Source organism: Gopherus flavomarginatus, chromosome 3, assembly GCF_025201925.1.
Source record: "Gopherus flavomarginatus isolate rGopFla2 chromosome 3, rGopFla2.mat.asm, whole genome shotgun sequence".
NCBI classification, from domain to species: domain Eukaryota; kingdom Metazoa; phylum Chordata; order Testudines; family Testudinidae; genus Gopherus; species Gopherus flavomarginatus.
The window spans coordinates 98,726,549-98,744,788 of record NC_066619.1 but is presented as its reverse complement, the minus strand read 5'-3'; the positions used below and the strand labels follow the sequence as shown (position 1 = coordinate 98,744,788).

The 18,240-nt window shown below is 42.9% G+C and overlaps 1 protein-coding gene across 1 annotated transcript in view; it reads right to left on the bottom strand.

Moving 5' to 3' along the window:
• Nucleotides 1-6,397: 6,397 nt before the first annotated feature.
• Nucleotides 6,398-18,240, bottom strand: part of LOC127046752 (cytochrome P450 1A1-like) — a 14,084-nt gene continuing 2,241 nt past the window's right edge. Inside the window, 7 exon segments of the mRNA XM_050944250.1 lie at nucleotides 6,398-6,983; nucleotides 8,428-8,514; nucleotides 9,095-9,215; nucleotides 9,301-9,390; nucleotides 9,633-9,756; nucleotides 11,321-12,021; nucleotides 12,024-12,147. Coding sequence (XP_050800207.1) covers nucleotides 6,701-6,983; nucleotides 8,428-8,514; nucleotides 9,095-9,215; nucleotides 9,301-9,390; nucleotides 9,633-9,756; nucleotides 11,321-12,021; nucleotides 12,024-12,147 — 1,530 coding nt within the window. The 3' untranslated portion in view covers nucleotides 6,398-6,700.

Here is an 18,240-nt window from a genome sequence, read left to right as displayed (position 1 = left end):
TCCGGTGCTCCATGGCTCCGTTGGAGCTGCCGCAGTCGTGCCTGCGGATGGTCGGCTGCTCGCGTGGCTCCAGTGGACCGCCCGCAGGCATCACTGCAGCAACTCCACTGGAGCCACGGAGCACCAGACCCTCCGCAGGCACCACTGGGGCAGCTCCAGCGGAGCCGCGGGACCAGTGCGCAGGGCGGCAAAATTGCCGTCCTCCTAGGGCGCTCAAACCCCTAGCGCCGGTCCTGGGGAAGGGTGGTGGCTTCTCACCCTCAAGCAGGCCCCGAAACTGGCTGTGTGATTGGGATAGAACTGGAAGACTAAGTATAATTTGTTTACTGAATTTCTGATTTGGATTCTTGAATAAATTCAAGGAGAGAATGATTGGCTTGTGGATAGTTCATAAACAGAAAAAAAAGGTTAAACTAATTGAACAAATTGTGAATTGTTGCCCAACTTTTGAATTTCATCAATATACAGCTAACCCTTTTTTCATGAGCATAAGCGAAGGCATTAAATAAGGCCTTATCTACACTTAAAATTTAGATCAACCTAGCTATGTTGCTCATCTCTGAGTGTCGTATCCCTGGGGGTACACAGAGGTCTTCCATAGGGTACATCAACTCATCTAGATATTTTCCTAGTTTTACAACAGGCTACAGAAAAAGCACTAGCAAAGTCAGTACAAACTAAAATTTCATACAGACAATGACTTGTTTATACTGGTCTATATATTATACACTGAAATGTAAGTACAATATTTATATTCCAATTGATTTACTGTATTTTTATTTGGCAAAAATGAGAAAATAAGCAATTTTCAGTAACTGTGCTGTGATACTGTTGTATTTTTATGTCTGATTTTGTAAGCAAGTCATTTTTAAGTGAGGCTAACTTGGGGGTACCCAAGACAATTCAGACTCCTGAAAGGAGTACAGTAGTTTGGAAAGATTGAAAGCCACTGTTGTAGATATGCCAACCTAACCCCCAGTGTAACCGCTGCCAGGGAAGTGGTGTTCCTACAGCAACAGAAATACCCCTTCCGTTACTATAGGTACATCTACCCTATAGGCTAGATATGACATCGCTATGGTGGAGACATGGCAGAACGTCATACAGATTCTAACAGCACCCATGTCAACAGTTCATACTACAACTTTTGGTTCAGCTGCAGTAAAGTACAAAACATTGTGGTCCTTTAGTAGCTAAAAAGTGAATTAATTAACATCTTTGTAGAAATGCTAGGCTACTCTCAGTGTGGGTTAAATCTGGATTTTAACAAGGTAAATATGTTATATTTTATATAATAGTATACATGTTGGTATTTTGCTTTTTAATTGTCATCTATTCATTCCATTATTAGATTTACAGCTGCCGGTTTCCACAACATATGATAGCACAGAATCAATCATTCTCCATGTAGTGAAGTATCTGTGACTTTGACTGGTATACTGTTTATTTTTTCCTGAACCTCAAGGTGTAAGGAGCTATGCTTTAACAGCACCCAGCAGATGGGGCTACAGTACAGGCTCAGACACTTATCTTACAGGAATCACTTCCTTAGGCCATCAGAACTACTAATATAATATGAAAACACATGTAGAAAGGGGTCTCCTTTCCTCAATCTAATAAACAGCACTTACTTGATTGGGACTACTTGGATGTCACACAGTTTCTCAGCCAAGACTAAAACACTAAGGTGTATACACATACTCACTCACAGATCTTTACCTTTATTTATGCAAAGTACTCTGCAATTTACTGCAGGGTTATATCTCATTTATTAGAGCGTGTTTGTTTATTTTTTAACCTTCCCAATATAAAAACTGTGAGTGCTCACTAAAGCTCTCTGTCTTAAGGAAGATGTAGGAAAATGACAAATTGCATTCTTCGTATCTTACTACACTTCCAACAGCTAAGCTGCCCTTATGGCCACTTTTTATTTTTGACACATCCAACTTACATTGAGTATTCCTAAAACAGCTCCCTCTCACTTAGGCAGGATCTCATGGCAGGTACATTGAGAAGGCACTTTCAAGTGTAATGTCCCTCATCACACTGGACATCCTTACTGTTGTCTACCTTCTGAATTCCCCAAAGACTAGATGACATGGCACCGGCATGAGTTTTGGATTTGTTAGCTTCTAGTGGCAATGAGAACAGGCAACATCTTCATCAGATCTATGAGTTAAGGCAGACAGAATTGTACTTTTTCCATCTATAGATCAACTAAGAAAGCCGCGCCATATTTTGTGAGACCCATATTTTGTGAGTCTCCATTATGGACCTACTTATGTTATACCTTATGTTCTTTCACGTGTCTTGTGTGTTCTGTTAATACTTTACAAGAGGAAATTTCACAATTTCCTCTTCAGACTTCCATTACTACCATTCTTTCCTTGGGAATGCATTTTTCTAATGAATCAAGTCGGTTAGAAAAATGAAAATGGTACCAATTTTGTTAAAAGGGTAAAAATTGTTCTGTTAATAGAAAATGTCAAGTATGGCAAAAATCATCTGACATATGTAAAATGCCAAAGCTTTCATGTAAAATTGTAAGCTACCAAACAAAAGAAGGAAAACAAATGGATTAAATAATTAATGGAAAAATATGCCTATTTCTGAACTATAGATGGAGAGGCCCTCTTTTCCCTGTACTGGGCAAAATAATGCTACCATTAACTTCAGGGGTTATTAAGGAGAGGTGATAGCTGTACAACCACCATTAAAAAGCCAGGAACTTCAGAGTTAAGATTAACCTTGCAAGTGACCCATGGAAAGTATGGAAATTAACAATTAAGATAAGTTGCCCCTACCATCTTAACTCTGCCCTGATTTATAATATTCGGTGTTTTTCTTAAAGCCCCAATTCCTGAAGTAATGTGAATATATGAAAATTTCAGCATTTTTTATTTTAAATAGAAGTTTCAAACCTTCATGGTTGTGGAAAAAATCCTGAAAGTGTGAACCCTAAAGACTCAAAAATCAGAAAGCAGATTTAAAAACAGACAAAAAAAGATGTGATTTTTGATCATTCTGGGGTAGGTTATTCTGAGTATCCATGTGATGGGGTGTCTATGCCACACTGGGATCTAAGGGGTTAATAGAGCCCTTGCGAGCCTGTGCAGGAGGCAGCCAATCAGAGAGGAGCTGTGAGGAGCAGCCAGTCAGGGCCAGGCTGGCCCATATAAGCAGGGCTGTAGAGCAGAGCAGCTTAGCTCTAATCACTCCCTGCAGCTTGAGGGGGACTGGCTGCCTTGTACGCTGATGACAGCAAGCACCCTAGGATAGAGCAGTGTTGCAGGCAGAAACCTGGGACGCTAAAGGTAGCTCCTGGTGGGCTGCAGGGATCTGCAGGCTGAGGCCATGAGGCAAGGGCAAAGAGGGTGCTGGGGCCACGGGGAACAGGGGAAGTGGCCCAGGGATAAGGTGACCAGACAGCAAGTGTGAAAAATCAGGATGGGGGTGGGGGGTAATATGTGCCTGTATAAGACAAAGCCCAAATATTGGGACTGTCCCTATAAAATCAGGAACATCTGGTCACCCTACCCAGAGAGCTCTACAGAGGAGTTAGAGGGGATGCAGCAAGTGTTGGTCAGCTACAGGAACATAATTAACTTGTTTATTTCTTAAAAAAAAACAACTAGCAAGTGTCCATAATTATGTCATCTCTGCCCTGTTCCAAGAGAATAATCTGTTGTGCCATCAACTCACTTAACTGCAATAATACTTATTGGAAGGGAATAGGGGGAGGGGGAGGAAACAAAATGAAAAAAACACCAAGCTATTCTGTTAGTTACCTGAAGCAAGCAGGGTAAGTATCCTCAATAATGAGATTCACTAAAGCAATGTGCCTAAGAAGAAAATGTGCTGACATAAATAACTAAAGAGACTCTCTAGCTGAAAAGAGCGCTGCTGTGTTTTCACCACTCAGTGATGCGCATGCCAATTCTTCTGATACAGCAGAGCTAATAACCACCCTTCCCCCCCCCCCCCCACTCCCCATTTAAGCAGGGAATGTTATAGGAGCACTCCGGGCATCCTCACTAACCCATGAAGGAGGAACAAGAAAAATCCATATTAAAGTTATATAAGAATGGCATAAAGGACACAAACTGCCTGAAGGTAAAGTGGAGAAACACTTGGTACAACTTTGCTGGGGGTGGGGAAAGGAGAAAAGGTGGCTTTAAGTCAATTCTTTCAATTTTGCAACAGGCCTTTCCCCTGCCACAAATCAGAGCAGATTTTGGATCTCTGGCACATCTCACTATGTGCGGCTCTTACCCATTCAACATGCATTGACCTTTTCTATGTGCAGCAGAATAAAATATACTGTCATGAGCAAACTTCAGCATATAAAGAAATGGGAACTTCCCTATTTACTGTTTAGCCCAAGTCTAATGCAAAATTGGTCCAAGAGGTCTGACCTGATTCCACCTCTAGGCTACTCCTCCCCACACATCTTTCTAAGCCTCTATATAGGATACCAAAAATATTGCATCTTCCTCTTTTATATTACAGGATACTATTGTTACAACCAAGCAGGTATAAAAGTGACCATCTCATTTATCATTTTCAGCAAATAATGGCTACTGTAACAGTAATGTTTACCAGCTACCTCCTGCTGAAGTGTTTACACCACCCTATAACAACTTTAAAAATACAACACAGAAATAATAGAAGTCAAACACTTAGACAACAAAAGTAAACAACCCTCTGTCCAACCCTATGCCCTGTCCCAACACACTGTGCATGCAGCAGCAGGAGAGAGTGATTACTTGTGAGACATGAATTTAAAAGTAATGAATGCAGCTGACAGCTCATAGCTTCTTTTTAACATCTTATAATCAGTAACCACTTCAGCTTCCATACAAAACATTTTATAAGCACAAGTTATTCCCCTTCCCTTCTTACTTTGGGCCTAGTCTAAGGCCCACCAAAGTCAATAGAGAGACACCACTGGAATTTGGATCAGATCTTTTATGAAGCCACTAAGAATATTAATTTTCACATTCTTTCATTACATTTTACTTTTAGGGAAAAAAGTATGGTTGAGTGGTTATCACACCAGCCTTAGCTTTAGGAGATATAGGTTCAAATCTCTACTCTGTCATAGATTGCCTGTGTGAGTATGGGCAAGTCACTTTGTTTCTCTCTGCCTCAGGTCTCTGTATGTAACTGGGATAATAGCATTTTCCTATGGCACAGCACAAATGCATTAAAGATTATGGGGTAGGGACCATACAATACTTAAGATGGAGTTCCCGCTGCCCCGCTTTATCCTACTTTAGCTCCCAATGAGTTGTCTGCCTCCACGGCTCTCTTTCACTCACTGCAGTGATTAAATTGTCAGCCTCCCTACACCTCAGCCTGGAATGCATCAGTTTTCCCCTTCTTGCTTGTGAAGTGAAGCTGATGCTAATGATCCTGAAACAGACACACCTGGCAGATCTGCCCTATAGCCTTGCATGCTATGTTGTTGTACACAACTCCCTGGCCCCTTCTGGCAGCTGTTCTAGTTGTTTACTTGCTGTAACGAATCACTGCCATCAAAGGCTTCTTCTCCTTATTTAGGCTTTTATGAGAGCGCTGGTGTTTGAGGCCATGCATCTTTTGTGTGGGGAACTGCTGTAGTGAGAATCTGACCTATTTGCCAACATTGCTTTCTCACAGAGTCAATGAAGAATTTAACCACATCAAGCCTTAACACAACCACAAGGGAGCCTCCCCTCCCTTCACACTTTGTCCTGGGCTGGGAGGCAAGGTGGATGTATTTGGGAATGATTCAGGCTTTGTAAGAATGAGTTAAATGTCCTATATATCAGAATTCACAGCCCCTCCCTCCTCAGAGAATGTGGTGTTCCTGAAGAATTCACCGTCAAAGGGATATTACTGAGCTCATGTGCTGCTTCAAGCCCTGGCTGCTTGATAAAGGCAACACTAGTTTGCATCAAAGCCTGGAACTGAGCAATATTAACCAGATGGGAGGGTAAGTGATGGCACAGTGAATGCAGCTGCTACTACAGCTAAAGGGCTGTAGTAACAGCTGCAGAGTTGCTACACTGGTGTTTCACTCCCTGGGGAGATAATTTCAGGCCACAGTGCAAGGTCTGTTTACTTGGGCTTTGGCTTGGGATCCAGAGTTTGGCCTCTTAATGCCAAAACTGCAACTGAATGTATCATGCAAAAAATATCATTACACCTTGACAGGTAAGATGGATTGTTACATTCTTTATATACCGAAATGTCCTCACAGATGGCCCTAATTTTAAAACACTTCATGCACCTACAAGAATCTTCAAGTTTAAGGCAATTAAATAAAAAAGAGACATCAGTGAGAGGGAATAGTTTCATGTGGGGGAAGATTTCATTGAACATAACCATTGACTTTCTTAATTAAAACTGAAAAGCATTTTTAAACTTTTTATTTTAGGAAATCAGTGAGAAGAGGTGCATTAAAATAGTCAGTTACAAACAAAAATTAACTCAACTTATTCAAAGAGTTAACAATAACATAACCTGCAGTTAACTGATTAGTACAATCAGAGAGAAGGTGATTTAAGAGATTGTTTATTGTTATACCTCTTTCATTAAAAGATGCACTCCAGTAGCTTAGGTAATGGATAACCTACACTATGGATAATAGATTTCCCTACACTAATTTACTGAGTGATAATTATGTTTTGAAGTGCAGCTTCTCCAAATGCATTGTTCACGTGCGCAGTGCCACTTGAATTTGGTATGGTTTAGGTTTCATGGATAATCCATACACTGGGGTCAGATCTAGCTGGTCTTGAAGGCATTTCTCAAGCTTCAGCTGTTGCAAAATGGTGGTGAGAATAATAAAAATCTCATTACGAGCTATGTCTTCTCCCAAACACTTTCTTATTCCCATTCCAAAAACCAAAACTTTCTCAATGAGGCTTTTGTTGAGTTCAATGTTTTCATTCAGAAATCTCTCCGGTCTAAACAAATCAGCATTTTCCCATAATGTTCTATGGCAAAAAGAAATGAATTTTTAGAAGCTCTTACAGAGTATCACATGTACAGAAAACAAAGACAGGAAATACAGAGCCTGTACTTCTAAATGAATGAATTTATGTATGACCAACCTGAGCATCTGAGTTGTTGAATAAGTCAAAATGAAATTTGCCTTGTTTTTCTCAAAAATTCCCAAAATTATGTAAAGATCATGAAATGGAATTTTGTTTCATCACTCAGCTGTACTACTTTGATCCATGCATGGAGTAGATTCCAAAGGGGGCTGCCCAATGGGTGAACCTTGACAGTAGTGAGCAATGCTGGAGGGGATGCATGCTATAGTTACCTGCACCCTTTAGAGACTGCAGTGGAAAAGTAACAGCCCAATGCAGAGGCACAGAACCTCCAAATGGGTGGTCCTGGTTCCCTGAAGATCACAAAATGGGGATCCCTGCTTCACTGACAGAACAAATGGGAAGGAAACTGCACAAAGAGGACCTGGCAGAGATGTTCCCTCCCTCAGATAATGATTAACAAATAAAACCTGCCTCAGCTCTCACTGATGCCAGCATAAAGGAGGAGAAAGTCCAGTGAAGTCAACAGAATTTCAGTGGGGTAAATTCTGTTTCAGTGAGATCAGATTCAGGGCCACAGTGGGTAAAGCATGAAGTAGACCAGACCTCCTGCTCATTTAGCTGGTGAAAACCAGTCCTAAAGCTAGTTTAACTCTCTATTTGGGTACTCCCTAGGTAGAGTGGAGGCACTGCAGGGAAAGGGATGAACAAGGAAAATTGGGTGTGGCTAGGATGTCCTTGTGCCCTAATGATCCCCAGCTGCCGGGTTGACTCCTTGGGGAGCTAGATAGCTGGTGTAAAACAGAGAAGCCTTGAGTTGTGTCAGGGCCCGGCCGAGCCCAACACCCAAACAATCCTAGGACTGGAGGAATATATCAGTGGCTGAAACCCACCCCATCATCCCCCATTCAGCTGCACTGAGAACTGTTTAGCCTCAGCTGAGGACTCTACCTTTCTAATAAGAAAAACATGGGCAGTCGCACTAAGTCGGCTAAAATTACTACAGTTATCAGGCTTTGTTTGACAGCTGGAGTCTAGAAATAATCTCTGCACCATATCACGTAAGACGATATATTGATAAAGTTCATTTTGGGGTTTTTCCAGGGAGGATCTGGTATTGACCACAGTTGAAGACTGGATACTGTGCTAGATGGCCCAATGATCTGTTTCAAAATGGCTGTCTCTGTTCCAATCATCTTCATAAACTGTTTCGAGGAGAATGAGAACTGCATTATCCTTGTATAGATATAAAATAGTAATGTACAATGTGTGCAGTGTGTCCAAGTGAACACAAGTTATCATTTTATAAACATAGGTGAAGATACTGCCTATAATAAAGTGCCAAATGTCATTATGAAACATAAACAAATTGGCTGATACTTACTCATCATGATTTACTTGATACATATTAACAAAGATACAGGTGTCTTGGGGAATGAGGTACCCATTGAGAATGGTTTCTTTCGTTGCACTAGAAAAGGAAAATGTATCATATCACCATATGCTGATTATCTGAACATTCAGGGAACAAAATAATAATCTTTTTTTTTATCCCTAGGCTTATATCTAATGAGTTAGATGATCGTACTTATTGTTACTGAATGTTAGACTATGTCACAAGGCACCAGGCTTGATCCCCTTCATCTACAACAGCAAACTGTTCCTGCAAACTAAAGGCCTAATCTGATTTCACACCCATTAACATTGATGTAACGCAACTGACTTGAGTTACTCTTGATTTACACAGGTATAAGTAAGATCAGAATCAGGTCCTTAATGTCTATGGTAGAGCAAGAAGACAGTTGGTATAAATAGATGGAGTTCTATTTTACTTCCATGAATTGACCCCAGCTGAGTATCTGGTGTTCATTTTAAGCTATGACTGTGATGCACTATCAGAATTCCTTAATTTCCTTCATGTATTTCACCTTGCCTGTAGTGGAAAAATAGACAAATGGTGATTTCAATCTCAAATTCAGAAAGGAAGCATGATAATTATCTCTACAACTCACTATATTTAGACAGAAACAAACTTGTGTTTTGCTTCTTACCGGTGAGGAATGGTAAGTGGTATAAATGAAGTGTGCCTTAAGATTTCACTTATGAAAGCCTCTGTATAATGTAAATCTTTCCTGTAGTCAAATCTTGGTGACCTGAGTCCAATCTTTCCATTTTCAAAGAAAAAAAAATAGGAACATTTCATGTGCTTCATGAAAATGAAACGGGGCTTCATTTTTTGAAAAAGTAAATACATTACCAATTTCTTCTTGAATTTTTGTCTGAATGTCTGGGTTGTTTACCAAATATAGGAAGATCCAAAATAGACATGTTGCTACTGTATCAAATCCTGCAAAATAAATGGGTAACCAGAATGCTGCTTTAATAAAAATAGGATTAAACACACACACACACAAAACATAAGACTTGATTCTCCTCTTATATTGACCAGGGAGTCAATGAAGTTGCATTGGTATAAAACTGATGTACATGGGAGAAGAATCAGGCCCAGGATACATGTCCTGTTGAAGTACACTGAAAATCTCCCAAGAGTGGTGTTTAAAAGGTTAGCTGGATTTTTTTAATACCTACCAGCTCCAAAAATGTCATTCACGGTACTTATTATTTTATCATTAGATAAGAGTGGAGCTTTTTCATCACTTCACTTGTCATTGCTTATACTTATTAGAGCATCAGTAAAGTCTCTGAGATGATTCTAAAAGGAAACAAAAATCTGACATATTTTCATCCAACAAGCTTTAACACAACATTCTGTAACCTGTAGTATTCTAACCTGAGATGCACAGACCATGTATCTTCATGAATCTTGGAAATTCCTGCTAAAACTATTCTTGCTAGTACAATTAATATTTGCCACAACACATGGCAATTTACCTTAGAAAAGAACTGACCTCTGTATATTTCTGCAAAAGAAAATTAAGCTACCAGTCAATAGTAGCTCAAAAACACATGGTCCAGATTCTGCTCACATTTACATTCTGTAACTCCAGAGTAATGCCATTCAGTCAATAGAGGTACACTGTATTTATGATGGCATCAAAATCTGACACCATTCTATCAATTGTTGCCTGAAAATATGTACTACTTACTAGTAGAAATGGAAAGTTCCTTTCATTTAATTATTCCTGAAATGGAAAAATCAAGATAATTGAATTCAACTGAGTGCTTGTTTAATAATACCTGTCACAATTATAAATAATTAAATTCTGCCACACCAAATTATAATGGATCTGTATTTAATTTTATGTAGAACTCCTCATGGTGGGAATTCACGGTCAGGGAGCTGTGCTGACAGGATGCAGAATGGGATAAGAGAAGAATGGACCCTCACTACAGACAGCTAGGAAGGGAGGAGGAACCCAGACCTCTGTTCTTGCTCCTTTTTTTACTCAGGCTAATCTCTTATTGAAGTAAATGGGATCTAATTGAGTAAAGAGTCAAGAAATTTCCCCACAATAACCTGTAAGGAATGTCCAGGAGCCTGAGGTGTAGGGTATGGTTTTCCTCTCTATTACACACATACCTCTGGAGTATCTCCACTGAATGGAGTCCCCAGTGTTGTAAAACCAGTGCAACTAATAGGAGAATCAGGTCCTTACATTATTCAGGGCCAAAACTCTTCATTGTGAACCATTTTAAAAAATAATCCTGTAAATGTTGCTATTTCCTTCAAACATATCTCTTTAGAAGATGCAGACATCAGGTTAGTGGGGAACGTTTTATTATTGTTATTTATTTATTTAGTGGTTGGTAGAAGTGCCCTCATGGAAATTTTTCTTCGGAGTGAAAAAAAAAAAAATCGGCTCCCAAGCACATTTGTTTCCATGCTGATTTAATTTCCCTTGTATGGGCTTATACTTCCAGGATGAAGTGAGAGATTCCTCAGGACAGCTCTTAACTACTTCAGTCTTGACATGTTTCTGTAGCCCTCCCATTAGTCCTGGTCTATGTCACATATGAAGAGTTGCTGAATTAATTTCCAGTATTTATAAAAAGACTGTAGAGAAGCCTGCTTAAATCAAAGGGCCTGATCCTCTTCTCTGTTGCATCAAATTTAGGCTTAATTCTATTAACTTTAATGGAGCTATGCCAGCATAAAACCAGTGTACGAGTAGATAATCATGTCAGCATTTTAAACAGAGCCATAAAAATTCAACTTTAGACCCAAATCTTACTTGTGCAGATTATCCCTGCCTAGCAGCTATAGAGAATACTCATTACAAAACTGCTGTTATTGGTCTATAGTTTTGAAGTCTCACCTTACCATATGTGGTATAATGTTCTTCTACTCGTTGTGCGATGAAGTTATTTAAGATCTCATAAAACCCATGGGCAGCCTTCACAGCAGGGATTGGAAGGTAACGAAACCAGGGTATAAAATCAGCTGGGTTGACAACACTTGTGGCTTTTAGAAAATCTGCATTGATCCTAATCATGCTAAGAAACTCTTCATCATTATATTCATATCTTTTGCCAAAGCACAGGGCACAGACAACATTTGCAACAGTGCAGGTGGTAATACCAGTGGGGTCAAAGGCACCTTTCTCTAAGGAGAGCTCCAAGAACATTTTCACCAGTGCTGAAGCTTCTGCACATACGTGCTCTTCCAGACGACAAGAGCAAGTAGAAGTTTTGGCTTCTGACTTTGAAAAGGATCTTAAAGCTTTACTGGCAATTTTCTTGTGGAGTTTCCAGCTCTCTCCATATTCTACAGAAAATGACAGACTTTTTCCATCAGCAAAGAAAGAAAAGGTGTGCATCTTGGGCCTGCCAGCAAAACTCTCTGCATCTCTGAGTAATACTTGTTTCACTGTATCTAGACCATTCACCACCACAACCGGTACCATCCCTAGCTTTAGGAGAAACACATCCCCATAATTTTTCCTCATTTGGATAAATGAAAGGTGAGGATGCTCTCCAAGCTGAAGCAGGTTCCCCACAATTGGTAATGGCCAAGGATGTTCTTTTTGGTCATATTACTTATTATTCTTACAGAAATTAAAATGAATGTCATAGTAAAGAGGGCGGCCATCACCTCTGAAAGGGAAATCTTTGCCTCAAACATCATTTCCAGAAGTAAAAGCACCTAGAAGGGAAAATAATGGATGCCTTAATCACTAGCATTAACTAAAATAGCAAAAAAACATAATTCCCTCCTCAAGCCCCAAAGACTTGAAATAAAAATGTGGACTTGAACAGAGGTGGGAAATATAGCAATACAAATTGAAACACTTCACAGCAGCATTTCTTACATTGAATAGACTTCTTTAATTGCATTTCAATGTCTAATTTACATGTCAATAAAACCAGGAACCTGTTTTTCTTTCATTTTCATAACTTGGGGACTGCAGAATTCTAGAGCAGAGAGTAAAGAGAATATAATACGCAGGATATCTCAATCAGACCTTGACACACATGAATATCCATCAACTAATATGAGGCCAATAAACGGCCCCAACCTCTCCCCCTTGTGCTCCACACCCACATAAACAAAAGAGCCCGAGGAAAACTCTAATGCTGTGTATTGAATGTGTCTAATTTAAAACCAAAAATATATGGGTCTAGATTGTTGCTTTGAGGTAAAGAGTCTCAGTGTTTTCTATAATGTGATCCCCACTTTCCATACCATGACACTCCCTGTGGAGCTAGCATCTCATTTAGACCTCCCCTCCTTCCATTTAGCAATACAGAAAGGGCAGGATGGTCACAGTTTGGAATTACAAGCCCCAGTTAAGAATCCATGTTTTAAAGCAATCAATCTGTGGCAGAGTATGGGGGGGTCGAGGGGGGAGGACGACTCTCTTTCAGATGACAGTGACAACTCCAAGAAGAATTCTGGCTATTTCAGCCAGTATTGCTCTTGAGACTCTGGGCCACCGTATATTGTAACAGGAGATCTGTCTTGCTTTGACAGGATACAGCAAGACCTCCCATGCAAAGGAGGGGCAAAGTGACCACTCTATGTTCATCCTGACTTTGAGGCCTTGGCTACACTTGCGAGTTACAGCACTGTTGGTGGCTTTATAGCGCTGTAACTCACTCCCCATCCACACTGGCAAGGCGCATACAGTGCTGTACCTCCGTGGCGACAGTGCTGCTTGTACTCCACCTCCCCGAGAGGAATAAAGAGTATAGCACTGCTGCTGCAGCGCTGGGGCACCAGTGTAAACAGGGAATAATCTTAGTACGCTGTGACTGACCTCCAGAAGCTTCCCATAATCCTTTTAGGTGAAGGTGAAGGTTCTGCTCTTTATTTTGGATGCCTCTCTTTGTATTGTTGTGAACTCCAGGAGCAGCTTATCAAAAAAACAAACACAGCTCCTGTTTGCTGTGAATGGGCAGAGGCAGGCAGGGGGCTCCCTTTGGAATGCCCACAGCTAGTGTTTGCTTGAAGAGCGGGGGAGGGAGGGGACTTGAGGAGAGAAGCAGCACGGCGGGCTGGAGGGAGGCGGGGGTCCATTTCGGCAATCGGCTGCGTATCTGGTCTGTGAGGAAAAAAACAGGTGCTGTTTGCTTTCAGTGAGTGAGAGAGGGGTGGGGTTGGATCTTGCAAGGCAGGGAGCTGACACAGTGTCAGCTCCAAAAATCCACTCTCTCTCCCCCACGCTCCCTGTCACACTCCACCACGCCCCTTTTGAAAAGCACGTTGCAGCCACTTGAACGCTAGAATAGCTGCCCATAATGCACCGCTCCCAATGCCGCTGCAGATGCTGCAGATGTGGCCACGACAGTGCGCTGGTAGCTGTCAGTGTGGACAAACTGCAGCGCTTTCCCTACTCAGCTGTACAAGGACAGGTTTAACTCTCTGCACTGTACAGTTGCACACGTAGCCATACCCTGAGGCCGTTGCTACACTTACCAGTTACAGTGCAGTAAAACCTCCCAGAGTGCTGTACCTCACTCCCCATCCACACTGGCAAGGCACGTACAGCGCTTTGTCTCCATGGCTACAGCGCTGCTGGTACTCCACCTCCCTGAGAGGAATGACAGCTGTTGCATATTGGCTGAGATGCTGCTGCTCCAGTGTAAATGGGGAATAACGTTATTACGCACTGATTGACCTCCCATAATCCTTTTAACTGAACCATCCTCTCTTGTTTTGTTGTGAACTCCGGAGGAGGAAGTGCCCTTTCAAAGCTCCATTTCGGGGGCTGCTTATCAAAAAAACAAACACAGCTACTGTTTGCTTTGAATGAGTGAGAGGCAGGCAGGGGGGCTCCGTTTGGAGTACCCACAGCTAATGTTTGCTTGAGGAGAGAGGCTGCACAGGGGGAGAGGAGGGGGGTTGGGGTCCGTTTGGGCAAGCGGCTGCTTATCTGGTCTATGAGGAAAAAAAGAAACAGTTGCTGTTTGCTTTCAGTAAGTGAGAGGGGGTAAGGGAGGGAGGGGGCTCTGAATTTACAAGACAACATGTTGATACACACTCAGCACTCCAAAAACCCACTCTCTCTCCCCCCATGCTCCCTGTCACATTCCCCCCCACCCCTGCATTTGAAAAGCATGTTGCAGCCATAGGCGGCGAGTTATATGGGCTCAAGGTGCCCGGGCTCCAGGAATATTCAGGGCCGGGTGCCCTGCTCCAGCAATATTTGGAGCTGGGTCTCTCCCCTGGCCCTGCCTGGATTGGGCCTAGGCCCCGGCCCGGCCCCGGCCCCCACGGGTCTCCTCCCCTGCCCTGCCCGGCCGCGTCCCTGCCTGGAGCGGGTCCCGGCCTCCACCTTCCACCCCTCCCCCTGTGTCCCCCTTCTGCTGCGTCCTTGCCAGCTCGCAGATCAGCTCCAGCAGAACAGCTGTCTGCTGCCCCAGGGTCCTAGCACCTGCCAACTGCTAATTGCAAGGCAGGCTGCCCTTACCCTGCTCTTCTGCCCTAGCCTTGAGCCTCTCCAACGCCCCAAACCCTCATCCTCAGCCCCAACCCTCATCCCCCTGCACCCTGAACCTCTGCCTCAGCCAGAGCCCTCATTCACCCGCACCCTAATCTTCTGCCCCAGCCCTGAGCCCCCCCCACAGCATGAACCCCTCATCCTCAGCCAGAGCCCTCATCCCCCTGCACCCTAATCCTCTGCCTCAGCCCTGAGCCCCCCCCCACAGCATGAACCCCTCATCCTCAGCCAGAGCCCTCATCCCCCTGCACCCTAATCCTCTGCCCCAGCCAGAGCCATCATCCCCCCGCACCCTGAGCCTCTGCCCCAGCTCTGAGCCCCCCCGCATCATGAACCCCTCATCCTCAGCCCAACCCTCATTCCCCTGCAGCTTGATCCTCTGCCCCAGCGTGCACCACCTCCCCCTTCCTACACCCCCACCCTCAGCCGAGCCTGCACCCAAACTCCATCCCAAAGCCTGCAGCCCTCACCCCCTCCTGCACACCCACCCCATGCCCCAGCCCGGAGCCTGCACCTAGCACCCAAACTCCTTCCCAAAGCCTGCACCCCTCCTGCACCCTAATCCCCAGCCGAGGACCTGCACCCCAGACCTCCCCCCTGAAACCCCGCCCAGAGCCTTAGGCAGGTGGAAGCAGAGTTTGAGGGGGCAGAGTTGAGGGGGCGGGTTCTGGGCACCACCAAAATTTCTACAAACTTGCCTCCCATGGTTGCAGCCACTTGAATGCTGGGATAGCTGCCCATAATGCACCACTCCCAATGCTGCTGCAAATGTGGCCATGACAGTGTGCTGTTAGCATAGACAGACTGCAGCACTTTCCCTACTCAGCTGTACGAAGGCGGGTTTAACTCACAGCGCTGACAATTGCAAGTGTAGCCATATCCTAAGAAAGGTAGTGCTAGCCTCATGCAATGGCTGTGCTCCCCCAGTCAGACTGCGGCTGACCTCTGAGCTGGGATACAAGAGGAAGGGAACTTTTTTGTGGCATATCCCACCCTTGCACACAAGAAGAAGCCAAAATCTGGTCCAGAGCTGCTTGCCTCTCACTAAAAGACTGATAATAAAATAACACATGCTAAAGTATTCACTTGGACCTTATCTGATGAAGATGTAGTAATTCATTTGCAGAACAAAGTTTGCACAGAAGATAGTCACACAGAACCCTTAGGTAATATTTGCCCTCTTTCTTGCTGCTTTAAATCAAAAGGCAATTCAGAAAAAGAAACCAAGATGGTTTTGATAGACAGTAATAAAATATTTTATATGATATTTTCTTATTTTATGCACCAAAATTCATAATGCTCGTGAATGCAGGTGTTCAAAAGAGATCGAGCTGCCTCCATCCTTGGTGAAACCCATAGAAATCATGTTAAAAAAAAAGCTTGATTTTCATAGAAATAGCTGAAAAATGGTAAAATTAAGAGTTACTGTATTTGGGTGTCTCTGTGAATTTAACTATACTAGTATTCCAGACATTTAAAAACAAAAGTTTTGACCTTATCATATGAACGTAAGCACATAACTCAGTATGTTAAATAAGATATTTAGCTGTACTGATTGAGAAGACTGTGAATGGGTCTGTGAATTAAGGATAATGTTATTTCTCCCAATGTCTCTGGAATTCCAGATTCTTTTTAACAGGTGATGCTTGCCATCTGTGGTTCTAAGGTATAGCCATCTTTTCATTTGGGGTTAACCTGAGTTTGATGTAAACAAAGCCCAGTGATTTCAAAGGCAAAGTAGTGCAGTTTCATGGACCACTTTATTTCACTATTTGAGGATTGATTTAACACCAAGAGATTAACAATGATTATCCTGTTGTATACCTGAGACCTTGCTATCTGGTTTGGTTTAAGTTTGCATAGTTCTGAGCCTGAATTTGTCTGCTTGCTGACTCACGTACCCAAATGACAATGTGTTTAAGTTTCGTGAGTTTCTAATAAACCAATTGAAAATAGTGATTGTTTTTTATACTTTTAGATGTTTCTTGGCAGCTCATTATCCGTCATCTTGTAATTTGTGCCATGCCCAACTAATATGGAATCAACACAAATAGAATCACAAAAAATACAGATGCTCAGAAAGCCTTAAACATGCATTTCTGAAGAGGAATGATTCACTGATGTTGCTTTTGCAAAATGTCTAAGATTTCCCATGACAACAAAATATGTAATTGTTTTCTCTTCAGTTTACTCTCCCAGCATTTTTAATGAGTCCCTGAATTTTGAGGAGCAGGATACTACATACCTTTTGTGGCTGGTCCCATGAGATGTGTTCTTAAGTTTCCCTACTGGGTCCCCTGAAGTGTAGTTAATTATTGGAAGCCTTCCCTTGCTTTACAATTCATAGAAAAAATCCTGGCGCACTTCCAGCGTGGTGTTTGCTGGCTGATCAGAAGGGAATACCTGACTCTTGTATAAAATTTAAGGCAATCTGTTCAGGGCTGTGCATTTTAATCAATGGGATTTAAAAAACAACATATGTGACTGACATTTAAAATGTCTCACTCGGACAGTGCAAAATACTTCCTTGGAAGAAGGAGGCAGTTTAAAATCTGCTTCAAACTTAGTCTATCATGGGGCCTGGGGATGGTTGGGAGGAGGGGAGGTTGTCTCTCGCCTGCGCTATGAGAGCTGATCATCTGCGCTCTGCGAGTGAAACAGCCCAACACCGGCCAGGAATCCGGAGCTCGAAACCCTCCGACGCGGTTGCTTTGAAATCTAACACTGTTCTCCCAGGAACCTCCCACAATCTCACCTGTCCCGGAGCAAAACTGAGGTTAAAGTCCAGCAGCTTCTTCGCGCCCTACTTCCCTCGGATCCTCCCAGCGCCTGAGCTGCGCCTTGCCTTCAGTGCAGCGCCGCAGAGACACCGCAGCGGGCTAGCCTGGGCGGGGTGTCGGAAAGTTAGGGAGAGAGGAGCAGTGGGAGCGAGGGGCGGAGTAGAGACAGGGCTAGTGCCAGTGTCTGTGACTAGTTTATAGAGGTATTTGTGTTGTATTGGGGGGAATCGCACTCAGAGGCTTGCAATGTGAAAGGGGTTGCCAGTAAAAAAGTTTGAGAGCTACTGTTCTAGAGGATGTTATTTAAAAAGGGATGGGAAGACACTGGAAAATAATAGGAGGAGAGGGGGAAAGGAGGGAGGAAGATAATTGGCTTGCCCCATATTGTCCCTGCAGAGGTACTGTGGTGGGAGAGTCAATAGGGGAGGCAGAAGGCATGTGAAGTAAGGAAGGAAAACTGAAACCAAGTGTAAACTGTCCAAGGGAAAGCGAAGGGGCCAAAGGCAGGCTGTTTGG